Source organism: Ornithodoros turicata, chromosome 8 (assembly GCF_037126465.1).
Source record: "Ornithodoros turicata isolate Travis chromosome 8, ASM3712646v1, whole genome shotgun sequence".
In the NCBI taxonomy this organism is placed as follows: domain Eukaryota; kingdom Metazoa; phylum Arthropoda; class Arachnida; order Ixodida; family Argasidae; genus Ornithodoros; species Ornithodoros turicata.
The window spans coordinates 30,194,068-30,219,464 of record NC_088208.1 but is presented as its reverse complement, the minus strand read 5'-3'; the positions used below and the strand labels follow the sequence as shown (position 1 = coordinate 30,219,464).

The following is a 25,397-nucleotide window of genomic DNA, read 5'->3' as shown; positions in this document are numbered from 1 at the left end:
TCATCGTGCAGACCCCCAGCATGCTTAGGTCTCCAAAGAGGCCCGCTAGAGAAATGCTTTAATGCGAGCAAACCCATCCCCATGTAGTGCAGTACGCTATCTCACCTGCGTACAGGACTCCAAATTCCAGTTTCTCATCAAGACCAGGACGGCAATACGGACCTTGAGAAGTGGGGCTCACTTGTTCGTTTTGTCCGCGTGCGTCAGCTCCGATAGTCACGGAAGATGTCAGCGAGACTTTAAGAGGCAAGAAGACAGGGAACGGGCGAATGCTTCCTTTATTACACGCAAAAAAGAAACTGTCCAGTCTATTTATCGCAGGGTGAGTTGTACGTCAGCACGCGAAGCGGTACCCGGTACAGTAACAGATGTTAGGCGGCTTGAAGTTCGTCACCGCAATGCACTTGCCTCTGAAGCATCCTCTCACGAAGCAAATGTCGCTGCACAACTTATCCGTGCATGGAAGTGCGTAGGACAGCTCCACAGCTGCGTAAAGAAAGAAATCGTGTCAGCGGTGAATGAAACCGCTGTTGTTTTTCATAGTAGCGGACTATTTATTCCCGGACTACCCTGAAGCACTGCACTACCCGGAGGGTGCAAACTTAAGGGGTGAGAGCGATCAGAGTCCCATGTCAGATTGTTTTAGGTATAACCCGGTGATCAAGCTTGAGCGCCGTGGTCTCCTTATTCAGCGCCCCGTTTCAGACTGTAGCATGCAGTGTTAAATAAAAAACGAGGCGTGATTGTAGTCCTTTGGAGGACTAGATGCATTGCCCTTAGTCACTTTGCGGACCAAATTCATGGAAGCTTATGCGATGTTTAGGAACTACTATTAGTGCTGGGAAGTAAAATTTCGGGCCACGCAACTCAACTAGGCAGTAATTGTCATCTACGCCCTTTAAAAGTGAACTTCAGCACGCTCCAATTGCCGTACAGCACGCTCCAATTATGATGCAGTGCATGGGTGTCACAGAAAGGCGTACCCTCATTTTTTTTTCAGCAAACCAGTCACGATGTCATTCGGGATGATGGTTGGCTATAGAGCAGAGCCGTTTCGAGGGCAGGGGGGGGGGGGCAGCCGCCCCGGGCGCCTACCCTAAAGGAGCGCCGGACAGCAAGTGCGGACAGCACGGTGGGCAAGAAAACGACAGCTGGCATGACTGTCAAACCCCCCCCCCCCCAGAAAAAAAGGTTCAGTGTTGCCCCGATAAACAACAAAAAAAAAAGAGAAGAAGAAGAAGGAGAAGAAAGGACGGTGTTCCAAAAAAGGCGGCACATGTATTCTCATCGTAATACACTAGAATTGTGCGACCAACTACTGCAATACACACGGATAAAAAAAAAAATTCGGTTCATTTTCAGAGCGTAGGGACTAGAAGCAGTAATTACCTCCCAATTTACTCTTCTTTTACTTCTTTGTCTTAGAGGAACAGAGATTATTTGAACGGAGATGGGGGCGCGGCGATCTCAGACCACACACGCTGCGCGTCGGCTAGCGCTCACTCTCTCGTAACAGTACTTCTTTCCGCTATATGTAATTATTCCGTTACTAATTTTGTGTACGGTCTGTGCCCCTACAGTTTCCCGCAAGTACCAGTAATTGTTCCATGCGGGAGATCAGCAGAAATCTGTCACGGACAACGAAATTCATGCGAAGGCTGGAAATGCAAACATACCTCGTACAACGATTGGTTGTTGCGCGTATAAACCTGAAAAAAAGGAGAGAGACGCTATGAACAAAGGCTTAATCCGTGGTAAATCCACCTGGTTACTTGATGTAATAATCGATTACATATTTTTTTTCTGGTCGATTTCTTTCAATACGGCGCATGTAGCCTTCAATACGCCACAACAGCTCGTCTCGGTGCAAGGGAGAGGTACAGTTTGGAGAAGCCACGTGACGAATTGTCTGTCCAATCACGAGGCAGCAATAAGGGGGTATTTGTGGACCGGCACGGGTCCACAGAGGAAACCACGTGTGTCTCACCTTGAAATGTTGACCCCTTATTTGGGAGAGGGGGCCCAATGAAGTCACTGCACGGGCAATAGGGGAAAGAGGGAAACTGAGGAGCAGCCACGTTTTACAGCGATAAGATGAAACAGTCGTGGAAGATGACAAAGCTCGAATGAACCTTGTTGTATAACGTATATAGCGTAGAATTGCTGCACGTTTCCTGGCAAAATAAGATGCCAGTTCACACAAACAACCAATGTTTTCGTTAAACGAGTTTGTCTAACTTTGGTCCTTCATATGTAACTAAAAGATCCTACCATAACATTATACATATTTGTACAGATATTCCCCTGCTGGTCAAGCATTGCAGCAGCGCAGCCACGGAGACACACTCTTTCGGCGTACAGTTGACAGTACTATTAATTCTGTGCGGCCAACGGGTGTCCCTCGGGATGTCCTAATGTCCTTTCTCTCTAGTGACAGGATAGTGCGTGTACAACAGAGGTAATAAAAATGGTTGCTGCAGACTTCTGTATTTTTGTTGCGATGAGCGTATTTGCAGCGGTGTAAGTATATATGAGCACAGTTCAGTCATCACGCAACGCAAAACCACGGCACCTGCCGTGATTTCAAGAAAAAAAAATGTTACTGGGAAATATAAACCACGTCCCATACAATCTGTCCTACCACTTTTATCACTGCAATCTCTATGCATTGTGCCCGTCAGAAGAAGACTCACCTATGAAGAGCTCCAGCAGGAGAATGAGAGTCAATATCTTCTCCATACCTAGATTTCTCTTAGGATAGAAACAAGATGGATAGTTTGATGTGTATGAAAAAGAAAAAAATGAAAACAAGAGATCGCGAAAAGTTTCGCGATGTGTCTTACAAATCGGGCGTCGGGGGGTAATAGGACGTGACGATTCGAGCCTTTGGTGATCATTACCTGTGTGCAATCGCCCACCAGTCCGCCAGTATATTCATGAGAATGCGACCTCGAAGCCGTCCATGTGCTGCAACGCGGATCAGCCCGACTGAGCGGGAAGATTTCGTTTGCGTTATTGGCGTCCTCGCGGTATTATACTGGGCGATAAAAAAGGGCGTATTTGTCGTGGAACGCCCCGCTTGATGTGAGTCTAGCGAAAGTGTCTGGCTTCGTCGGGGGATGCACTTTGGGACCCGTCATGTTTTAGTACCGTACCGTCTGGGCGAAATTCGCCTGCGACGACATTAAACTAATGCGTACAACGTGTGTTAGTTGCTGTTCGTGAGCATACTTAACGTTACTTTTAAGCGTTTTTCAGTAATAGCTGTGAAAATAATTGCCTAAGTTATCTCACTAGATCACCCTTATAAAGATACCAAGGCACCCTACAAGATATTGCTCTTAAAAAAGGGGTGTATTTTAACTCCGTTTTGGGAGTAACACTTGTCTTAATATCACTCCCTTTTTCGACTGCCGATTACTCTAAAAAAGGAGTCTCCTCACTCCGTTCAGGGAGTGAGAAGGTCCTTAACTCCTTAAGGAGAGTAATTATACACACCAAAGGGAGTGATATATGTGGCAAGGGTGAACTCCCCAAAAAGGAGTTACAGTACATTTTTTCCTTCTTCTTCTTCTTTTTAGAGTGCAGTGTACGGCTCTTGTAAGACTTACCTTACGAAGAAGCTGTCTGAATCATGATTGTATGCCGGAAGAAGTTCGTGGACTATACGCGTTTGTTCTGACAGCAAACCTGCTGCTACAACATAAGTGCGGCTCAGTGTTGTGTCTACATGTGCAACTTAACTGTCTGCTTAAAAAACGGCATTGGAATACTCTTAAGGGTAAATGGGCTCGTGAAATAAGCGTGGGAGAACTGTAAAATTTTCGACGCGTGGTTTTAGGAGGGAGTGAAGTCACGGATACTGGGCAAAACGGTTGTGTGCAGCTGTGAACACAGCTGAGCAGCTGGGAATGCAGTTCTTACGAGAAACGCAGAAGACTCTGCTTTAGTAACTGCCTCAGTTGTTTATTTATACGTGTGTGCGTGTATAAGGGAGATGTAAAAGTGGATTAATAAATGAGATGTAGACGACATTAGTGAAAACGTTACAGCATAAACTACTAAGGAAAAAGACAAGTGAAGACACCGTCTTCTTCAGAGGAAAGCCTTCTCGTTGCTTCGTTTTTAATAGCTCATTCATCAGTTTGTCTGAGGCAGTATAACATCAACTGTCGCCTGGTGACCGTTTTGTGGTTTGTTTTTCGCAGAAGGCAGCATCAGAGTGCCGGCGACGAGGCTGCTCCGGCAAGGCGCGCCATCTGTGGCGGCCGCCAAATACTACAAGGGTCGATGCGGCAACGGCATGGTGGCGGTATGGTCGCACAGCATGGACAAGCGGTACGTCTCTAGTTTCGGTTTCGGTGTGGAGCTCGTTCAGCGTGGTTGCTACGTGAACACTTGTTCTCCCTTTCTCAACGATATGAGAGTGAGTAGGTTGCTTTGAAGTCAGGATGGAAATCACAAAATTTGGAATTCGGCCTTCGCAGAGGCCTTTATACAAAAGAACACGTGTCTCACATAGCACTGGCAAGACATTTGGCCGGCCATAGATCTATGACAACTGAAACCTCCCAGTACGAGTCGAAAGCTAACTTGCGTGCTCCGAAAAATTACGAAATACATAAAGAAAAATTGGTAGAATTTCAATAAACACAAATTGGACAATGTGCTACAGCGAAACAAAAGTCATTCTTACGTATATTTACAAATAAATATATTGTTACATTTTTACATATCTTGTAGGTTTTCAACATCCTCACGAAAACGAGAATTTCAAAGTATTAATTAAACTAAAGAGTTAAAAGTCGTGTCTTGAATGTATAAGTTCGATAAAAATACATGTGTTATACTAATTTATTATTATTATTATTAATTATTATTTATTACTGAGCAATACTACATACTAAATTATTCGCGCACAACAATATTATGAAACAGCCGGGCATCAATACTGCCTTTTAGTCAGGTTTGCCTACGAAGAAAAAAAAACATATATTCGTTAAAAAAAAAAAAAAAGAAGTTACGATTTTCCCACAGCGCTGATAGTTCGATTAATTTTCCAATGTAAGAGATACCACATCCCTACCCAAGCAGCACGATGTACTGAAAGTCGAGTGCAATATGGGTGGACGGTATGTGTCTTATCAATGTTCCTTAGTTTCAAGAGTCTTGTTCAAGGTCTTCCACCTAACCGCCCACCCCTATTGCACTCGACTTTCAGTACATTGTACTGCTCGGGTATTTTCTGCCGTGCGTGCGATATCGTTGCGCATTGCATCTCCCCGAAGCTTCCCTCGTTCCGCACCGTACCTTGCACAGTGACGGCGGTATAAAACGATAGGCTAGAAAATGGGGGGCGTCATCGATGCAATGAATCCTGCAGGCCCGGAGACCGTACCGAAGACGACCTAGAGAGCATCTATGGTCGGCTGCGCAGCATCAAGGCCTTCCATCGGCTGCACCCGGTCCTCCTCCAACAGCTCAGTTTCTTCGGTTACTACGAGGATCTCGACAGGGGAGTCACCCGTGAGTATCTCTTGCTCTCATTCATGCCTACTTGTACTACAGCGTTTAAAGTACCACCCACAAAAGCATTTGTGTCATTACAAATTACATTACATTTATGTCATTGTCATTACAAACATTACATTAGCGCGCCTCGCGCTGTATTCTGCCACAATATTGCTTCTCTGTGTGACGTGGAAGTGTCCCAATTTTCATTTAAGTTTTTTTAGGAGTTTTTCAGTGAGTTTTTTTCGGTCGCTTCACTTCCACAGCTCCTACTGTGAACTTGAATAACACACAGTGACTCCGGATGCTTTGTCGTGACTTGTGACCGCATGTTGTCGAAGGTATCGGTGGCGCTGGTGTAGATGACACTTGAAGCCTCTCCATTTGTTTTCACGTGGCAAATCGCAGACATCTGCAGTAGTCGACCACGTTCAACGATTTAATACCTTCTTGGAACTAGGGCCATATGGAATCTAAGATGCAAAAAGTATTTGACAAACCACTTCGTTTTGCCGATTCAACCAGTATATAGATCGTACGACAGAGAATTTACAACCGGTCTCCTGCATCATAGAGCATATACAGTGCACCCCACGGGTACAAATGCGAGTAACCGTCTATTCACACGTGCGACATCCTCGCGGAAGATTGTAGTGGAACAAAAAGCGAAAACACTGCTCACGGAGCCGAAGTTCCACACCGCATTACGACGAGCGTTGACACGGTGCCGGAATATCTGGAGTTATGTGCTGCGCACTTAGCAGACGACACCGTCAGCGTGTTTTCCTGCCGTCTGCTACGGAATACCTTGTGGCTGTGTCGCAAGATATTCCCCACGGTTACCAGTGTACGTGAAGGCACGACTTTGAGCGCTCGTGTTCGCGTGACAGCAGAAAGCTATGACGTTTGCTGCATGTTCCGCTGTAGTACGTTTTCTGGGGAGTGTCGCTCGTGTCGCTCGATGCACGGTGTCATCCCCCGACTGGTACCGCGTGTGCTTTAGCGGTATCACATGTCGCGTAACCTAACGCGCTGCACGGGCTGCGAGGAGCGTCGTCGCAGAGTCAGACATCAGACAATTAGAAGACGAACTTCAAAAAACGGCAGTTGGCGATAATTCAACGAGTGCACGGGGCGTCAACATACCGAGGCCCCGTACATTAAGACACGGCCACACATCCGCTCTGCCTCATTCTTTCTCGCATTCCCTTCCATGCACGCTCACATTGACACACGGACGAACGAACACATGCCTTATAGGTTTGTTCGTCTGCGTGTGAATGTGACCGTGCATTTAAAATCGTGTCTTCATGTGCGCATACGTGGCCCATAGGTATGTTGACGAGAGCACGATGGTCGGCGCGGTGTAATTGATAGTCTTACCGGCAATCATAGAGGTGTGGGAGTTCGAGCCCTGCCACCGGCACTCGCTGACTTTTCGTCAACTGCTATCTTTCAGATCTCCGCTTGGATGTTTGGGAGAGATGTTGTGTGCGCCGCAATTGTTCGTTCAAGCCTCTGCAATTCACGTTGGATGATATAGACCTTTCACAGTTCATACACGGACCATGAAATATGCGCATTCTCGCTTGACTCTATTCTCCTTTCTCTCGACAGTTTTCCGGCAAGGTGACAGAGGATCCAACTGGTACACCGTGTTGACGGGTTCCTTAGATGTCCAGGTCACCCACACTGGACATTCTAAGGTGAGTCATTCTCTTCATACTCTTGTATACGCATGGACTTTTGAGCCGCCTGCCTTTGATGTGGTGTGAACCTTGCAAAGGCGGGCACTTTGCGACTCCTGCTCGCTCATGATCTCTCATCTCCCGGTCGGCTCCTTGTTTACTCACTCGTGCTCAGCTCATTCGCCACGTTGAGCAGGAGTGAGCACGCTCGTGAGTGTGGGTTCTGCCATTTAAGCAGTTAATAGTTAAGACATGTTCGTAAAGAATGCCACGTTCCTCTGCGTAACAGCTGTAAATAGCCGTTTTGGGCCACGAGATTGCCCCTTTGCCCGTGGTGTTGAGTCGAAGTTGAATGTAATAAAAGGGTAGACACTGAGTTCGTCACAGACGAATTCTGCTACTCCCATAATGAACCCCACGTGGTCTTACGCCGTCATTGTGGAACTGTTCTGTTCAGCATATTGAGATGAACTTAATGGGTTATTGCGATGGTTAGGGTGATAGTGGGAGAAGGATTCCACTTAGTACTTGCCCGTCCGGCTGATCTGCATAGTGTCCGCAATAAACCGAACTCTTTCGTTATACCGCTCACTTCATCTCTCCGTTTGCACGCTCACTCCCTTCTTGTTCAGTTTTCCGTTTGCTCACTCATGCGAAATACTCATGCCAACTCACTCGTGTTAACTCGTCTAAATATCGGCAGCTCTCGTCCTGAGGCAATTCCCTTCATACGCATATACGAGGGTGGTTCCGTAAGTTTCCGGCCCGAGGTAGAAAATGCGATTAAGGACGCGTGGCGCCATCTGTTGGCGGGCCGGAGCACCACCCTCAACCCTGTCAATGCTTTTGTCGGTTGGAGAGCGGCATTTCAAACAGCCAGGGTGCACTCTTCAGTTAAAATGGAAAAAAAATCGAGTTCCGCGATGTGATAAAATTCTTGACAAAAGAGGAAGCCTCCCCGTCGTACACAACGGTAAGAGACTGGGCTAAGCAGTTTTGACTGGGGCGAGAGTCCATTGAAGATGATCCACGTGATGGTAGTCCAGTGGAAGTGGTGACGCAAGAAAATTTGTCTCTTGTCGGGGAGGAAGTGCTGAGCGGCGGGCGTCTGAAGGTGAAGGAAATCTCAGAAAGGCTGGGGCTTTCCAAAACAACCGTTTTTCGCATAATCGGTGAGGGCCTTCACATGAAAAAGGTCAGTGCGAGATGGGTGCCACGACTTCTCTCGTCAGTTCAAAAGCAACAGCGCGTCGTCTGTGCCAAAGAGTTTTTGGAGCTCTGTCAAGAGAACGAAGAAGAAATATTGAAGTCAATTGTCACAGGGGAGGAGACTATGGTGCTCTATTATGATCTCCTTTGGCAAAAAGGAGTCGATGGAACGGCGCAAACCAGGAGAAGCACCCCCAAGAAAAGCCAAGGTCACACAATCCACAAAGAAGATCATGACAACAATATTTGGGATTGTCACGGGATCCTCCTCATCGACTTCAAAGAGAGGAACACCACATACAGTGAATGCGACTTATTATGCTTCACTCCTGCACCGACTGCGAGACGCCATCAATGAAAAGAGGCGCGGCAGGTTGAGTCGAGGTGTCCGGTTCTCAGATTGAGTCGCGTTTTTCGCCAAATCGACGCCGCACAGCGGTGAAACTCGTGCCTATAGCCAAACAAGGTACACACGGCCGACTCCGCGTGCACTTGCGGAGAAGTTGCTGCTTTTCGCATGAATCGCTGAGCTGCACCTGATTTTGCTGTTGAAATCATGGATGAAGTAAACGTTGCAGACAACGACCAGCGAACTGTACCGAACTAGTTTTGTTCTGTGCCACAATGCGACTCCGCGCGCCGAGGGGACAGCGGTTTGTCTTTACGCATTTTCTTTTTTCCACACATGGAATACTTCCTACATATCTGATGAACGTTCTTTCTTTTTTCCTTTTTTTTTTCTGAAGCACACTTCTGTGCAACTCACGTCAGGAAGAGAAACAAAAACTTGTCTAGACAAAACAGAACACGTTTGTTTCAAACTTGAATAGGTATTACGTGTAAGAAAGCGCAAGAGATAGCGCGAAAACGTATACCAAGTCAGTTTTGTAACTCTGCATTTGAATCAGCTCGTCAAACCACTTGGGAAAGAATGCAGAAAGAATGCGACATTTCGTTAAGGTTTCCCAAAAACATGCGCACCAATGACACACGGATGTCGCAACGTTACCGTGTAACTTGTAAACTACATTCGTACACGCATTCGTACGCTACACACTTAGAAGGTGTTAGCTGTAGGAGAACTGCAGCACAGATGTCGTGTGCTTGCATGTCTCTCACATTCCTGCAGCGCAGGACACTCGCTGTTGCTATTTCGGCTTCGCAACTGTTAAACGTGAAATTCACTTTCACGAAATGTGGTTGATCAAACACGCCGGAACTTCGCAAATAATACAGCTATAGCCTTCTCTTTGGACAACACCGTTACGCCTGCCAGATGTATATGAGCAGCGTTTAATACACGTTCGCCTTCAACGCATCGAGAATTAACATTGCAGTTCAGAAATCTCAAAATCGAAACTAAGCGACAACCTGGATACGTCCGCCATGTTGTAGTTTAGATGCGCCACCTACAGGTCACGAAAAACGCGAATATACACGAGAAGATGGCAGACGTCATGGACTAAGCCAATCAAAGATGTCTTTAGATTTGTGGGCGGAGTTGACCTGTAAGAGTTGACTTGTCTCGAAGTATATAGTATGGAGTTTTACTACATCGTATTGCACATTTCGATCTTATGCCGGAATTGACAGGAGGAAATGAGCTGCCAGCCTCTCGTCGTCTATTTCACAGATTGAAACTTCGAAAACCCAAGCTACGTTTGAGGACTGAAATGACATAGAGAAAAAGAAAGGAGGTATAGAGAAGATAAAATGGAATTGAAATGTGATATTTGCTATACATAAAAGTGTTCGTAAAAGCATGAGAAACATTCAGTCTTCGTACCGTATCCCTTTTACTGTATTGCTTTCCGTTTTCTCTTTCACCGTTTGTTATTTTTGCGGAGGCGGTACCTTTCGAGGAATTCGATCACGCGTCCGAACATTTTCCCGGAAAGGCGCATTTTAACGCGATAGGCTTCCTTCATCACATTTCGATCTCGGCTGTCTTGAAATACACCCTTTGAAAAAAAAAAGGTGGCACGCAAGTAGTAGCAGATTTTACTGCTTCTCCACTGGAGGCCCTATCAATCGCATGCAGTTACTGCTCTTTTACCCAGCTATACGCGGCGTTCTTGTCGTAGTTTTTCTTTGAACTGGAACGTGAAATGGGATTGTGAGAATTGTGGAAGAGGGATGGCTCAACTACACAATGGAGACGATCGCGAAAACGACCCGGTAAAATTATTTGAAGTGCTGGAAATTGATGTTCTAAGCGGGAACACAGAGAGCACACAAAGGTTCAAGTGCCTAAGAACAATTAACGAAGAAAGAAGGAAGCCCCTGAAAAGGTTAGCCAGCTGCAGGACTCGAAGCCACGTAAGATGCGATAATGTTTTCAGTGACCTCCTTCGTTCTTCGTTATTTGAGACGCATTTGTAATAGGACGCCCTCGAAACTGTGGTAATTGCGCATGTAAAACGTTACGTGTACCCCTGGTGTGCTCTATGGTAACTCAAACATATAAATCGTTTATATATACAGGGTGTTTCACGTAAGAGTGACCCCCTTATTATTTTAAAAAAATGTACTTGAGATAAAAATTAGAAACCTTATACGTCATACCTGTGAGGGTTTTTGGCCGCCCAAACAGGTGGTTTCCATCAATGTACATCATTCATTTGTCTAATTAGCTTAATTGAACTCAAAAATTCCCAAGGTAAGTAACGTTTTTTTTTTTTTTTGCGCTAATTAGAAAGCCCATCGCCACAACACCCCATTTCAGTCACAATTACAGGATCTTGCATGAGGGTACAGCAATTCCTTCTCTCTATTTTCTCTTCTTATAAGATACGATAGGGACATTTTTTGTTTACTTTGTTAGATGTCTTTTTTTTCTTTTTTTTTTTTCACAGTCCTAACCGGAAAAGGGAAATAGGCCTCCCATAACCATGAACAGTTACCCCGATGACATTTTGAGTCGGAAACCGACCAGCACCATAATCAGGGCGTGGGGGCGCGGCACACGCCCTTTGTCAACGACCATTCGGTCGCAGAGAGACGACGACGAGTTCGTTTTAAATTTTATACGCTTATTATTTCCGTTTGTCTTTATTGCCGCTTCTTTATGATTAACGCGGAAGTCCGGCGGATGTGAGGCGTGCGTGTGACCCGTCCGTGTCGGACACCACGCATGCTGAACGACATGCTTTTATTATTATCACGTTAATGCGTGATACTTTTAATGCATTTTGGGGCCGTTGAACTCCGTTGTGATTCCATTGTATAATGCGCGGTAGTGTGTGCGTTGACCGTTCGACGTGTAGGAATTGAAGCGGTTACACGCGCGGAGCAGATACCTCCAAGAGTGTTGATGACATTTCTTAGCCGGTCGCCGCCATTTGCTTGCCACTTTATGGAAAGTTTTAGTACACCGTACGCTATCGTCTCTGCGTACATAAGATAAGATAGATGGATAGCGTTGATGGCTCTGCGCAGGCCCGTAGCAGAAAGAGAGCTTCGCTCTGCGCGCACAACCACCAACGCTATCGCCTACGTACGCAGAGTCTATAGCGTACGATGTATCTAAAACTCTCTACCATATATCCGGCACGCTGCACAGTTACGACAAATAGTCAGTACGGTAAATTTGTTACAGACCAACGAGGACTTAGATTTTACGATCATCATAGTGAGCACTTCAACTTTTATTAGTGAGTTTACCACTGAGTGTACCAGTGAGTGAGAGTACCACTGACACACGGGCACGTTTGAACTCCTTTCCATTAAGAGTAGTTTACAGCTGCAAATGACACTTTCGCGAAAGGAGTTTGTGTCGGTGACACAAGGCAAGAGCGAACTCCTTTTTGGTGTTTCGTCTGAAAAATATACCCAAAGATGTCGCGCTAGATATTTCCATTAGAACCAGCCTACACGTACGACATAGTAACAGCAAAGATAACAGTACGACTAATAAATTCAAATTACGTACCGCAACTGCAATATCCGCACATAGCCTCCGAGTACTTGAAAAATTGAAAACTCGGTGTAGCCTTCGTTCGAGAGTATTGTCATCGTATCGCCCTCCGTTTGAGGCTACGCCTTACGCCGTTACAGATGAAAAGGAGGTCGCCGATCTCAGCTTCCTAACAGAACCGCTTCGTAAAGGGAGATGCTCCTTTGCCGTGTGCCACGTTACGCAACGCCTTCCCTTTATGTAAAGGAGTTGAAACGTGCTGGTATGTCAGGGGTATTAGTGTAACAGATATACGGGACCGGTTGGCACATAGCTTGCAAAAAGCGACAATTCTTTTCCTTTGTTGTCGCTTCGTGGCAGTTTTATTATACCAGCTCCCGTGGTATAGTGGTTAGGATGATCGCTTTCCACGCCGAGACTGGGAGGTGATACGGGTTCGAATCCTGTCACTGCCGGAGCTGTCCGAGGCTTTCCAGACGAACGTCAGCAGAGTTCCCCCCTGAAGTCGGCCCAGGATACGCATACTAACCCCCCTGTCCCCCACTCCTTCCTGCTATCCCTTGTCAATCTGTACGCCGCTCTATCTGTAGCCACAGTTGCTTCGCGGCGCTAACACGTTAGCATAACGTACGCTGTCGCATTTGCGTGCGTTATGCGAATACTCACCATTGTCACCGACTTCACCACGTTTATGGTAGCGAGTAGTTACTACCGCGTACGCAAGGGAATACCGGGTGCGGTGTAAGCATGGCATTGCGTTTTGCACCCATGCGCAGTGTGAACACGCAATTCCGTTGCCTACGCAAGGCGATTAGCACCCACACCTTCTGTCATTAACACTGTTCGTGCTCGTACTGCTCACCCTGCAGATGCGCACGATGTCCAGATACAAGTCTCGCAGCTGCTTTCGCAATTTTCAGCCACCGCAGAAAGTCGAATTTCCACCTCCAGAACTCGGAGTCGTTTCACGTACTCCGAGCTACTGCTGTTTGCGTGAGGAATACGAGACCGAAAACTGCCTGCCGCGATATCCTCCGTGCTGCGATACTTTCCCTCCAATTGCAACGAGAGGCGTAACCAACAATTTGTTACCCCACAACAGTTTACGAGGCAGACGGCTGAATCGCCTTTCGAGGGAATTAACGCTAGCGCGTTCAAAACCTCCGTCGTGCTCGATGCGCAGTTCGTTCGCTCTTTTGCCTTCGCTACGGAAAGCTAGTCCGTTCCGATGTGCTGAAACAGCTCTTAGGTCGTTCCCCTGGACTCCTTGTGCTTTCACCCGAGTTCCGTGAAGTTCTGTGATACATGTCCCGATCTTTAACATGGCACTGTTCGGCACTATTTGGTATTTGCCTGGCCTCGAACGGAAGATAAGGACTCCGGGCTTTTCATTGTGGCTAATTAATTAATTACGGAGACACTATTTCGGGTGTTTCTCGAGGCGCTGTGCGACTTTCCGATCGACACTTCGGTCCTTAAGCCCATAGGTTACGAGCTGGTTAATTGGTATTATCGAATTCATTAATTGGCCGCAATGAAAGGAAAATACTCCCGACTAGGGTACAGGACTGCTCGCAACATCCGGTTCGTTTCGTTCGTGTGGGTGGGCTCAGTCTTTCTCTGAATCTTTTGAAATTTTTATTTCGGAATTTGTTTATTTTTATAATATTTATTTGCTATATTATTTTTAAGTTCTTAATATTTCCTAATAAACTCCGCATAAGGACTAAAGCAGACAAAGCGAGCCTGAGCGCACGCTTCCCCAAGCGCGTGCTCCACTGTTTCTACAGTTTAGTTTCTTCGTATACTTAGATGAACTCAACAAACCACTTTTTGTAAATATTACTTGATTGTCATTTCTATACCGGTGTTTAAAAAAAATCATATTCGCCTAAACATCTTGAGCCGCCCCCAGCCTGACACACAAGTCCAAGGTTGGATCACCTGCGTTATCGACACCTGCCCATTTCCAAATAATTACCCCCCGCCCTAGAATTGCGTGGCTCCAATCTCGCTCTATATTATATGTGGGTGTTCCACCCATGTCCTTAAACGGCACAGGCGGGCCTGTTCTCCTCCTCGTTTTATACCCAACTTCCGGTCCTTAAAAAAAAGGTACATTTCCTGCGTCAACGGCCACGCTATAGCGAGCGCCCTCTGGCGTCCGTACGGCCAGGAATGGCAGGTGTTTTCCCTGTAGTGGCGACCAGAAGCGAACCGAGTCTTGTTTTAACATCTGCGCTGGATGGACTTGCGAACAAGTGGGAAAAACTCCGGCGTTAGAACGTGCGGTGTTGCGTCACGGCTGTGTCAGCTCCCGTGAAGCAAACGGCCGGCTTATCAGTGTCTGCGTGATGATCATCCATTGTTTTCCCAAGGGCGACCATCGGTAAAACCTGTGAGGCGATGCTTGCGTGGACTGTCTTCTGCAACTCTGAAATCGCGCGCGGACGGCGGCGTTGCTTTCGCCCTTGCTCCGTTGACGCTGCCAGATGGGACAGCAAGACAGCTGCGTGCGGTGACCTTTAAGTGTTTCTGCATGAGGTCAGAATTTCGTATTACTTCTACATTTCCTCGGACGAGCCGGAATCCACTGGACGAGTTTCATCGTGGCATTTGAGGCAAAAGTCTGCTGGAAAAAGAAGTCGTTCTGCAACGGCAATGTCATAGTGCTTGCTGTGGAACCGTACGGTGTCATCGGAAGGAAGAAGACTGGCCACACTTCGCACATCTCTCCGCCTGCCGTACACTTTTGTCCTCTTACTCTCCCTGTACCGACGAACGCCTCTCTATAGCATCGCGCCGTTGAGACCGCTTCATTTCGCAACGTATCACACTGATAATCGCTATCGGAGCTATATCTCGTGCTTTTTTTTTTTTTCTTTCTCGCCTCTACCTGTTTTTGTGCCAAGACGGAACTCGCCCGTGTGATGTATGCGCTGTCTGGCGCGGATGGCACGTATACACCGTCATTTCGCAGTTGTGAATTCCTCGGTGGATTTCTGGCGTCTCTCGGAGGATAATATGTGGTTTCTGTGGAGAATTGGTGTGCGTGATGATCTGCTCGAAACCGTACTTGGATGAGTGTTGTGTTCAGTTCGAAGAACGCTTATTTTCGTGAGAGCAACGAGTCTTGACAGGCAGAACCTTCATCAAGCAGACCTTATACCCGTCCCTCCGCAAGGAGTTCTGTCCCCTACAGAGAGAGGGTCTTGAAGACATTGACGAAGAAGTTGCCGAAGATGATGACAGTATAGCATAAGACATACAGAACGAGTGGACATTGGATGAATACCTGGCAGCGTGCCGTTAGATTCGTGAACGGACATTACAGCGTGGTGCGCTTATAGAGCTCGTATAGTGCACGCCTGTAACCAATCTATCCCTACCGTGGGTTCTGTGGGAATATTTGGCGATATGTGTGTGTTACGTGAGTGCTGACGTCATGGACGGTCGCCAGAAGAAGCAGTCGTTCAAGGCAGCAGCGTCGTCCACGCTGCAGACGGCGTGCAAGGAGATTGTGACAAACTTTTGGCCTCGACCATGGGCTCCGCGCACGGTTTACTATGTGAACCCTCCGGTAAATATGGGATGATTTTATGACGCGATTATAATAGCTATTCGGGGGAAATATTGGAGCATATAATGACAATACGTACAATGTCGCAGCGGATAACGGAAGCGGCGCAATATCTACGCGTTGTCATTGATTAATGGGTGAGGAATCCTATTACATCATGCTCCTAAACCGAACAATGATCTCTAATCGCTTGTTTCTCTGGGTATGGAGGATAATATTACAGGTTGAACGACACTTTCTGTTTCTCTAGTTGTTATGGCTTCGCAAATTTAATTATATTATTCGTGTTCCTGTAGGACAATTGACTACACTATGCTGTAAGTAGTTAAGGGTTTTATACAGACTTTCTTCGCAACAACACATTAGTTCTTTCTTGAGCCGTATGGGACACGTAAATGTAAACTTAACACATCATTTGCCACGCTTGTGTAACTCAATTTAGTTCGGCAAAAATAAATTTGGTCGCGTTTGGAATAGAGCTCCAACTTTCCACCCAGTTAAGATTCTGTTGCATCAATCTTTTTTTCTTTTTTGGCTGCATAGCTATACTCTAAACCCTGGAGATGCAGAAATCATGGTGTGGCCAAACGAAAAGAGTAGGGCAAACGAATTTGTATTTCCCAGAAATTCGACACTGCGGCAATCCAATTCAGCTCAGAACCTTCACTTCACAAGCCTGCAATCATTGCAACCATCACTGTCACTGACAGACGCCGCGACCTGTTACATTTTCCGTCTCTTATGACACGTCGAAATAGGGCAGGTAGCCTAAGAAGAAACGTATAACAACGGAGGCTTCGACTTCATGACGTGTAAACATGATGCCTGTAAGAAAGTTCACCCGCCGCATTTGAGGGTATGCAGTAAATATACTAATTTCTAAGTTTATTCGAAATAAATGGAGAAGGACTGGTCAATCATTTTAGAAAGTGGTTGCGCTGCGTTGCAGAGAAAATTCACGATATAATTCAATTCATTCATAATTGAACGAATATCTTCGTTCCAATTAGAATGTGGCGGTGTTCTTCGCTCTGGGCGGATCCCGGTCACGTGACCTCTGATGACAAGGTTATGGGTTCGAACACGGCCCAATAACTTGGCCTTGGTGGTAAGGTAAAAAGCTGGAAATGAAATACACAGGTTGGCCCCCTGGGGAGTCGAACGTATAGTCATAGTTGCCTCTTTCTGCACTTTAAGAAAAATAGGAGGAATGTTAGTCCGTTTGGGGAGAACATGCACTGCCACAGCCATTCGTACTCCTTTGGGGACGCGTAAGCGTAACGGAAGTGTAGGTAGAAAAACAGGGTAGTTGGTAAACCATACTTAAAGAATAACGCAGTGCAGAGACGGGGACAAAGAACAGCATAGAACAGCATCAGCGTACTCACAACTTGTTGAAATTTATTGTAAAACATTCTTAACCTTAACATGTGACATGCGTCTATTCTACTAGATAGACATCAGCACACATTGTAGTAGAATACACACATGTCTCATGTTAAAGTAAATCGTGTCTGTGTGTGCATAAGAATGATTTTCCAATAAATTTCAACAAGTTGTGAGCACGCTGGTGTCCTGTGCGGTTCTTTATCCCCGTCTCTGTGCTGCGTTATGCTTAAGTAGCAAGTTGAAGGACTATTTGCAGTGAAGGGGAGTAAATGTTATGGTCAGGGGACTAATATGGGGAGTACTTGCAATATAAAAACTACAAGCTGTAATTACTCCCCAATTTACTCGTGTTCTTTCCTTCTCCCCCCCCCCCCCCTTCTTTCTGAGTGCAATACGCGCACAGCCGGTATCCCCGAGTTCATCTGCAAGGTTTTCTGCCACAAGAGAGAAGAAGAAAAAAAAAGGAAAAGAAAGGTTACAAGAGACACCGCGGTAATGAACCGAAGCAAGGGCCTCAAAATAATGACAGAAGCGTGCACTTGTTTGCTTGTCCGATATGCAGAGCATGCTGCGGGAAGTATCGTGCTGCATATATTCAGCGCCAGACATCAACTGCGCTGTCAGCTTGGATGCGGAAATTAGATTCCGGCCCATTGTGTGCCCAAAATTTCGTGAGACTGGCTCGTCAACTCTAATACGAAAGCGTTCCCAATGTACGGAAACGTGGTATGGAAATGGGCAAGCGGAAGGTTTTGTTGGAACTCGGAAACGCCGCAACTCATCCAGTCTCCTGTTTTGTTTGCAGGAACCGCTTGCACAGGTGCGATCTAATGGTGCGAGAAACAAAACGAGTGGTCTGATTGGAGAGATTTTTTTTTTTCTGCCCTGTCTTCAATCTTAAATTATTAGGGATTAGTAGGGATTCTTTTTTTCGGCGTTTATACCTTTGGAAACCGCGCGAATCGCAGCAAAAATGAACGCAGTGCCAAGCTACACACTATAAGGAAAAAAAAAAAAGCGAAAAACTCGAGTAAAACGGGAGGTAATTCCAGCTTCTATTCCCCTGTGGATTGCAACTACCTCCATTTTAGTTCCGTAACTCCCGAAATTTACTCCCCCAGAACTGAAGATTGTCACTGAACTTCGCAAATGGTCTCCCGAATGAAACATTCTGCGTAAATATGTTCTTTTCGTGAAGTTGATGTAATAAGGTTATATATGACTTGGCTAACTTAGCGGTTTTCCACCCACACAGAAGAAGAAATAGTTAGCTGTACTTTCTTGCGAAATTGTGCCCTATGGCGGGCTATATATGCGTGTCGCAAGACTTTACATCACTCGACATATCACGGTTGACGGTTTAATGCAAATTATTTTCATTTATGCGCATTAATTTTTGTTCCTAGGACTGTCAGAACAAAGCGTGAAATGCGGTCCCGACTCTGCGACATTCATTTACTCCCAAAACGGACTACAACAACAACAACAACTTTATTTTGAGGTGGAGAGTGGGGAGGTTCATCGTCAGAGGGGCTACTCTACCCCATTGCTGGTGGGGATGTGGGGAATAAAATAACGACATTTCTGGACTAATTTTTGTGGCAATACATTTAGTCCCCAAAAGGACTAAAATGACTGTCTTCTTTCTTTCTTCTTCTTCTTCTTAGAGTGCAGTACTACATAATGCGCGGGCTATAAGGGGGGGGGATATATTTATTAGACGAAAAGGGAAAAAAAAGCGGGGAAAGGTCAGCCAAACGGGACGTCGGCTTGCTATTCCAGAAATAAGAAATAATAATAAATAAATAAAGAAAGAAAATTAAGAAATAAAGAAAAAGAAGTAGGAAAAACCGAAAAACTACCAGATGATGAAGGAAGGATGAGGTAGATTAAAGACAAAGATGACAAAAAAAAGATTACTAACAAACGGTGAAAGAATGATGAGATGAATCACAGCATAAGCGTAAGTGATTTAAATGTAAAGAACCTACTTCCGCCACTCGAGTGGAAGAACAATGTTTCCTCAAGAAATCAGGGACTCCCTCTTGCTTACCCGTTTTCGCCCTCACGTACTGCTGCCGGATCGCTGGATTTTTGTTCGGATTGGTCGCCCTTTTGTTTCGTTAATTCCCGTTGTTTGCAAGTGTAACATGATCCCACGTGTCTTTGTCAGCATTTGAGCTTCTCATATTTGAGAACGAAGGCACTGAGAAATTTTTGAAAAGATACATTGATTGATTATGTGGCGATAAAAAGTGGAGAGGATCATCCAGCAACAAGGAACACTGAGTCAGCTCTCTGGTGCGACATCAGGAGAGAAATGGTATACGCGTCTGATCACAACGTCAGGATACTGTTTCTGAAAGGAATGTTGGAAATGGATCTTAGACAGTGTTGATTTTGGTTATGGTTAGATAGGTGGATTAGACAATAATTTGATGACAAAGACCTTTGTGCAAAGTGATAACAGTTTACCTCACGTTATCTCACCTATTGCTTTTAACCAGTAGCTTGCCGAATTTTCGATTTGAAGATAAGAAGAAATTCAAGAAGAAATTTCAAGATGATTGAAGACAAGCGCATATCCGCTTGCGCTATTGATTGAAGCAAACACGAGTCGACCCTATATAACCGCTAAAGGATGACCCAGTGTTTCTATTCCAGTCTTCCTTTTGCATCAAAATACTTCAATGAAGCGCTAAGAAGAAAGTATACATTGAATAACAAGCGCAGGTTGCCAGACTACTTATCAAACATGACTATTCACATGCAAATTCGAATCTTCGATAAAACTCAAACAAGAACGTCGACGATGACACCACACCTCACTAAACTCCACACCTTCATTTTAATGCGTTTTTAGCGCGTTCATTTTTAACTACCTTACACACACACATACTGCTTTCTTTCTAGACCTTTCTCCATACCGACACGTTTCTCCCTCTCACACAGCAGTGCACTTTTTTTCTTTTTCCTTTTTTTTTCTGTTTCAACACTATCCACTGAGAACGGCACCATCGGCGGGCGCACTTTCTTCGATTCTCGCTCCACGTCTTCACCCCCGAAAAACTTCCTCCTCTCCCGATTCCCTACACATCCATCCCTATATCGATGGGGAAGTGGTGGGAGGGAGGGAGAGCCTCCTCCGCGGCGAAGGGTTGGAGTGCGCAGTCGCATCATCCTCGGGAGTTGCTTGTGTGTGTGTGTGTGTGTTTTCCTTTCGCAAAACGCCAGCATCGCAGACAGCAATGGTGTGCGCGGGGTTGTTCCAGCAGAGCGCTTTTTTCTTGTGCAGGATTCCGTGACGCTGTGCACCTTGGGCATCGGCACGGCCTTCGGAGAATCAGTGCTGGACAACAGCCCCCACAGTGCCACCGTCGTCACCAATGAGTACTGTGAACTGCTGCGGATTGAGCAGAAGGACTTTCGATCCATCTGGGAAGTGAGTATACAGTCTCCTTGTTGATAGTCCGAAGGGATGACCTTGAAATTGGGCGCGCGCGCGCGCGCATTACTTCCCCCGGGCTGGATGAATTAAAGGGCAGAGGCCGCAGACAGATGCGTGTGACCTTCCCTGTCCGCTTTCGCGTCGCGTACGGTGCTAAGTTTCTTGCAAAGGCGTGCAAAAGCCGTGTTTCTTAACTTGACAGCAACGTCGTGCTGCTTTTCGCCGTTCGCTTTCGTCTTTCACGAAACAGCGTTTCCATGCGATGCACTACCAAAAGTACGGTTCTTTTTTTGGGGGGGTGAGGGGGGTTGAACCCCCCCCCCACACACACACACTCCTACCTCCGGGCTTAAATAGTTATTCACGACGTTTGCGTGTCAGATCAGTTATAGGGCATGTCAGTTTCAATTTCTGTAACCCACGGACCCGATGCTCGACCGTGAAACGCCCAGTCTTTCCCCGAGATACGTCACGAGCTCCCGCGCGAAGGCCCCCAATCGAAACCCAGCCTACCGGAAACTTTTTTCACGTGACGTCGTGTGACGTTTCGAACGTAATAAAGACAACAATCGGCGTGTTCGGTTCCTCCAGGCCCTTTTGCTAAGTATGCTTTATAGAATTAACGCAACGACATACAGAGGACGGTGAACGCGAGCAATGCAAATATCGCTTTCCTTCCACCCCCACCCAAGAGAAAAAAGGCATATACAGTGTCAGTATCGGTCACAAGCGAACTTGTGTTTGTGCGAGACTGTGTTTGTGTTTGTCTGTTATCGTCCCTAACTCGTCTCGGGTTTTCAAGTCACGAAGCGAACTTGTTTCATGAGCGCAATGTGTATTTTCAAGCACCCGCCAGTAGCAGTGTAATATACGTAATGCTCAGGTGTCACATGCATCTTCGTAGCCAGGAGAGCTATACCCAGACCGGACCCTGACGTACCCAGTATCTCCAAATTTTCCTTCGTAACTCCCACACAGACCACGTCGTTTCCCCTTCCTTTTGTAAAGACGTCCTCCTTGACCCTTTCGTGCACATTCTTCGTCTGCATCGCCATTCCCGGGTCCGTTGTGCACGTGACTTCTATAAATTACGAACAAGAAGTCTCCACCTTCTCTCCATGTCAGGTGATCGTGGTCCAAAATGCGAGCCGCCTAGGACTTACTCGGTAGCGATCATGTTGACATACTCGTATGCACTCTGAAGAAGAGAAAAAAAAGAGTAAATGAGGAACAAGAACTTTATTTTGAGATGATGAATGAAGAGTTTCATCGCCAGGGGCGATACTCTACCCCGTTGCTGGTGGTGATGTGGGGAATGAAATAATGAAACCCTTCATAATAAGGTTCTAAGTCCTACGGTGTCCGAAAAGATCAAAAGAGCATTGAGGGCAGAGCGTTGGTGGGCTGGATTTAGCCAGGGACCAAGCAGTTTTCAGCTCATAGTAATCTATACTACATTTACTCCCCATTTTAGTCGCTGACCCTGGGATTTACTCCCATCAACAAGAACTTTATTGCGAGATGATGAATGAGGAGTTTCATCGCCAGGGGCGATACTCAACCCCATTCCTGGTGGTGATGTGGGGAATGAAATGATGAACCCCTTCATAATAAGGTTCTAAGTCCTATGGTGTCCGAAAAGATCAAAAGAGCATTGAGGGCAGAGCGTTGGTGGGCTGGATTTGGGCAGGGACGAAGCAGTTTTCACCCCTGGCCACATCCAGCCCACCAACGCTCTGCCCTCAGAGCTCTTTTTAACTTTAATTACGGCTCCTAGTCATCTGTATTGCATTTACTCCCCATTTTAGTCGCTGATTCTGGGATTTACTCCCAACAACAACAAGAACTTTATTGCGAAGACGATGAATGGGGAGTTTATTCATCGCCAGGGGCGATACCCTTCCGCATTGCTGGTGGTGGTGGTTTACTCCCAAACAACGCAAACAATCCCTAAATACCGCATCTTTCATGCGCTTAGTCTCAGAAGGAACTAATCGTAGTGGTCATACGTTTAGTGCAGATAAGGACTCAAATTGTTGTTCTTTTTTCTTTGGGTGTACCACGCACCCAAATATATATATGTATACGTTGTTAATGGTGGAATGGTGCCTTTTCGTCGGTGTTTGGAAAACAGCTCCGCTGTATGTAGATGACATGCACGTGGGTCTAGCAACAACGACCTTCCTGGAAGTATAGAACCCGTCCCCAAAGTTCCGCCCCGCCCGGCCCAACTCCCCTGCGTTACTAGTACTGGAAATACTACACGTAGCGAAACGCAAGGCACGCCCTTTAATGTGCGCCCCCGACCTACTCTTACGGGGTCCCTCGACGCGATTCATGCAAACTGCATTAGGACGCGCACCGTCTCGAAATGTCCTAGCTAGTTCGCTGAATTGGTTTCTCTCCAGTTCAATGAACCTCTACCCGAGAAACGTCATCATGACGTTGGTAGACAGACTGAAACCGAAACAAATCGAAAGGGAAGGGCTGGGTTCCACAAAAATGGACATTTGTTCGCTGCCTCCTATTGAAAGAAAAGTAGGACCGAAGGTCGCGTCCTTTCCAGGGACCATCGTAACCCACTCAAGACCGTGGCTTTCGGGCGCGACCTTGTTATCGCTTCTAGCTTCGAGCGTAGTCCAACTCTTTTACTCTACCAAATTGGTGGCGCTGTGGAACGCTATGACGTCATTTGTTTACAAACAGGGAGAGGTCTATTAAGGCACATGCTGAAATGGCGACGAAGTCACACTGGTTAAACAGGGTGTCTACCAACCTGGAAGATCTGGAAAACAGGGAATTGTTAGGGGATTTTAATGTTTCTGGAAAAGTCAGGAGATTGTCAGGGAATTTTGGCCAAAAAGCAGCTGAAGTCAGGGAAAACGGAAGATTAGTGCCGTGATGATGCCGGTGGTTGAACGACGATGCCGGAGCAACGTTACCGCGACTAGCAGTTCGCCAGTACGACAAGCGCTGAGGCAGAAAGGTAGGAAAGCCTCGCTAATACCTAATAAATGGTCTGTTTTATGGTGGATCTGTATCAAAACGTAGGAGCAGGCAGCAAGTTCCCCTTTTTTCTTTTTTTTTTTTTCTGTCATGGAATTCGTTTGAAATAAGTCAGAGAAAGCCTTGGAAAGTCGGGGAATTTGAAAGCCGGAGTTTGTTATACACCCTGTTAAAACAACGGTATAGCGCCAATGTTGGAAAGTAATGCCGAGAAGAAAAGCAAACTCTACCGCGACCATCCCCGAAAAGCGCATTAAACTTAAGACTGTTGCAGAAATATAATCCTCTTTCGATTTCGTAGCGAGCTGTGTCGTACTTCGCAGAAAGGAGAACATCCGCAAGGGACGTAAAAACGAAGACAGCAAAGCAGTATTAAACGAATCCCAATTTGAAAATTTCTGAAAATACTGCCATCGCAGGGTGCCGCCGCATGTCCATATTCCCACATTTTCCCCCGAAAGTGTATTCACACAATACGACAGCGCGGAAGACGCGAAAAACGTCATAGCTTTCTGCTGTCACGTGATCGCGAGCGCTCAACGTCGTTTCTTCACGCAGGCTGTGCGCGTTAAGTAGCTGCTCTCTAACTCCTTCTCGGGCGCCGCTCCGAGATCCCGTGCTCCTCCTCCCTTTCTCTGTTCTCTCTCTCCTGATATATGTCTCGCTATGCAAAGAAAGAAAAATATGGAGCCCAGCGGCATAGCCGAGCGGGATAAGGCGTCTCGCTAATTGGTGGTAGCCAAGGACGTGCTGAAGACCTGTACCACCGGCCGTGCTGTCTGGGTGTTTTCCGGAGACTTTTCAGATGAATGTCGGCACAGTTCCCCCTAAAGTCGACCCAGGACGCGTACTACCCCCCCCCCTGTACCCCACTCCCCATCCTGCTGTCCTCTATCCATCTGTTCACATCTGTACGCCGCTCATAGCCGCAGATGCTCCGCGGCGTTAACACGAAATAATAATAAAGAAACATGGAGATGTGTGTCCCGATCCGGTCAGGTCGGGACGTTTACGTATAGTCTGCGGCAAACAGATGAGAAGAAAAATCTGTCGAATAAAGTTAGAATTCCACCACGGAAATCCCCTAACAAACAAACAAAGAAAGAAAAAGTCTCTTTTAGAAATATGAGCGGTTCTCGTCTTGAGGCACTTCCCTTCATCTTCCTTACAGATTCGCAGGGTTTTCAACCCTTCAACAGAAAAAAGAAAGTACGCCATGCGACAGCCAAACATCACGTGATACTGAGACAAATACAGACGATGACAAGGACCGACACACAGAAACCCTATGTCAGTCCTTGTCTTCATCGCGTTCTTTAAACCATATGTCTCAGTACATCCACCTAGAGTCACTGAATAAGCTTCGCTTCAGAGTATCGACACTGAGTTCCATGAGCGAGCATGCGCCATCTTGTTTCCGCGCCACGGTTGCCATGCGCAGTGAGTGAAATGTTCGTTTCTCTTGCAAGCAGTTCATCAATGTTGACGGCCTTGAGGTCACTTCGGGACATCCTCGGGACATCCTCTGGTTAGCAATACATGGATTATCGCACAACAATCATACACACTTCTCTATCCCACAGGGAGCATTAAGTTTGCCGTCTTTGATCCTCAACTGGGGATGGTACCAGTGTGGTGCGGAAACAAGAT

The 25,397-nt window shown here is 46.4% G+C and overlaps 1 protein-coding gene across 3 annotated transcripts in view; it reads left to right on the top strand.

Annotated features, from left to right (window-relative positions):
• LOC135366914 (rap guanine nucleotide exchange factor 4-like) overlaps nucleotides 1–25,397 on the top strand; it is a 334,286-nt gene that overhangs the window by 215,395 nt on the left and 93,494 nt on the right. For 2 of the 3 annotated variants that reach the window (XM_064599902.1, XM_064599901.1), the window contains exons 6-9: nucleotides 4,209–4,338; nucleotides 5,384–5,526; nucleotides 7,129–7,217; nucleotides 20,589–20,735. In XM_064599902.1, the coding sequence (XP_064455972.1) occupies nucleotides 4,304–4,338; nucleotides 5,384–5,526; nucleotides 7,129–7,217; nucleotides 20,589–20,735 (414 nt within the window). In that variant the 5' untranslated portion in view covers nucleotides 4,209–4,303. Of the gene's footprint in view, nucleotides 1–4,208; nucleotides 4,339–5,383; nucleotides 5,527–7,128; nucleotides 7,218–14,561; nucleotides 15,905–20,588; nucleotides 20,736–25,397 lie in introns of those variants that run through there. The other variant, XM_064599903.1, reaches the window with a different exon arrangement.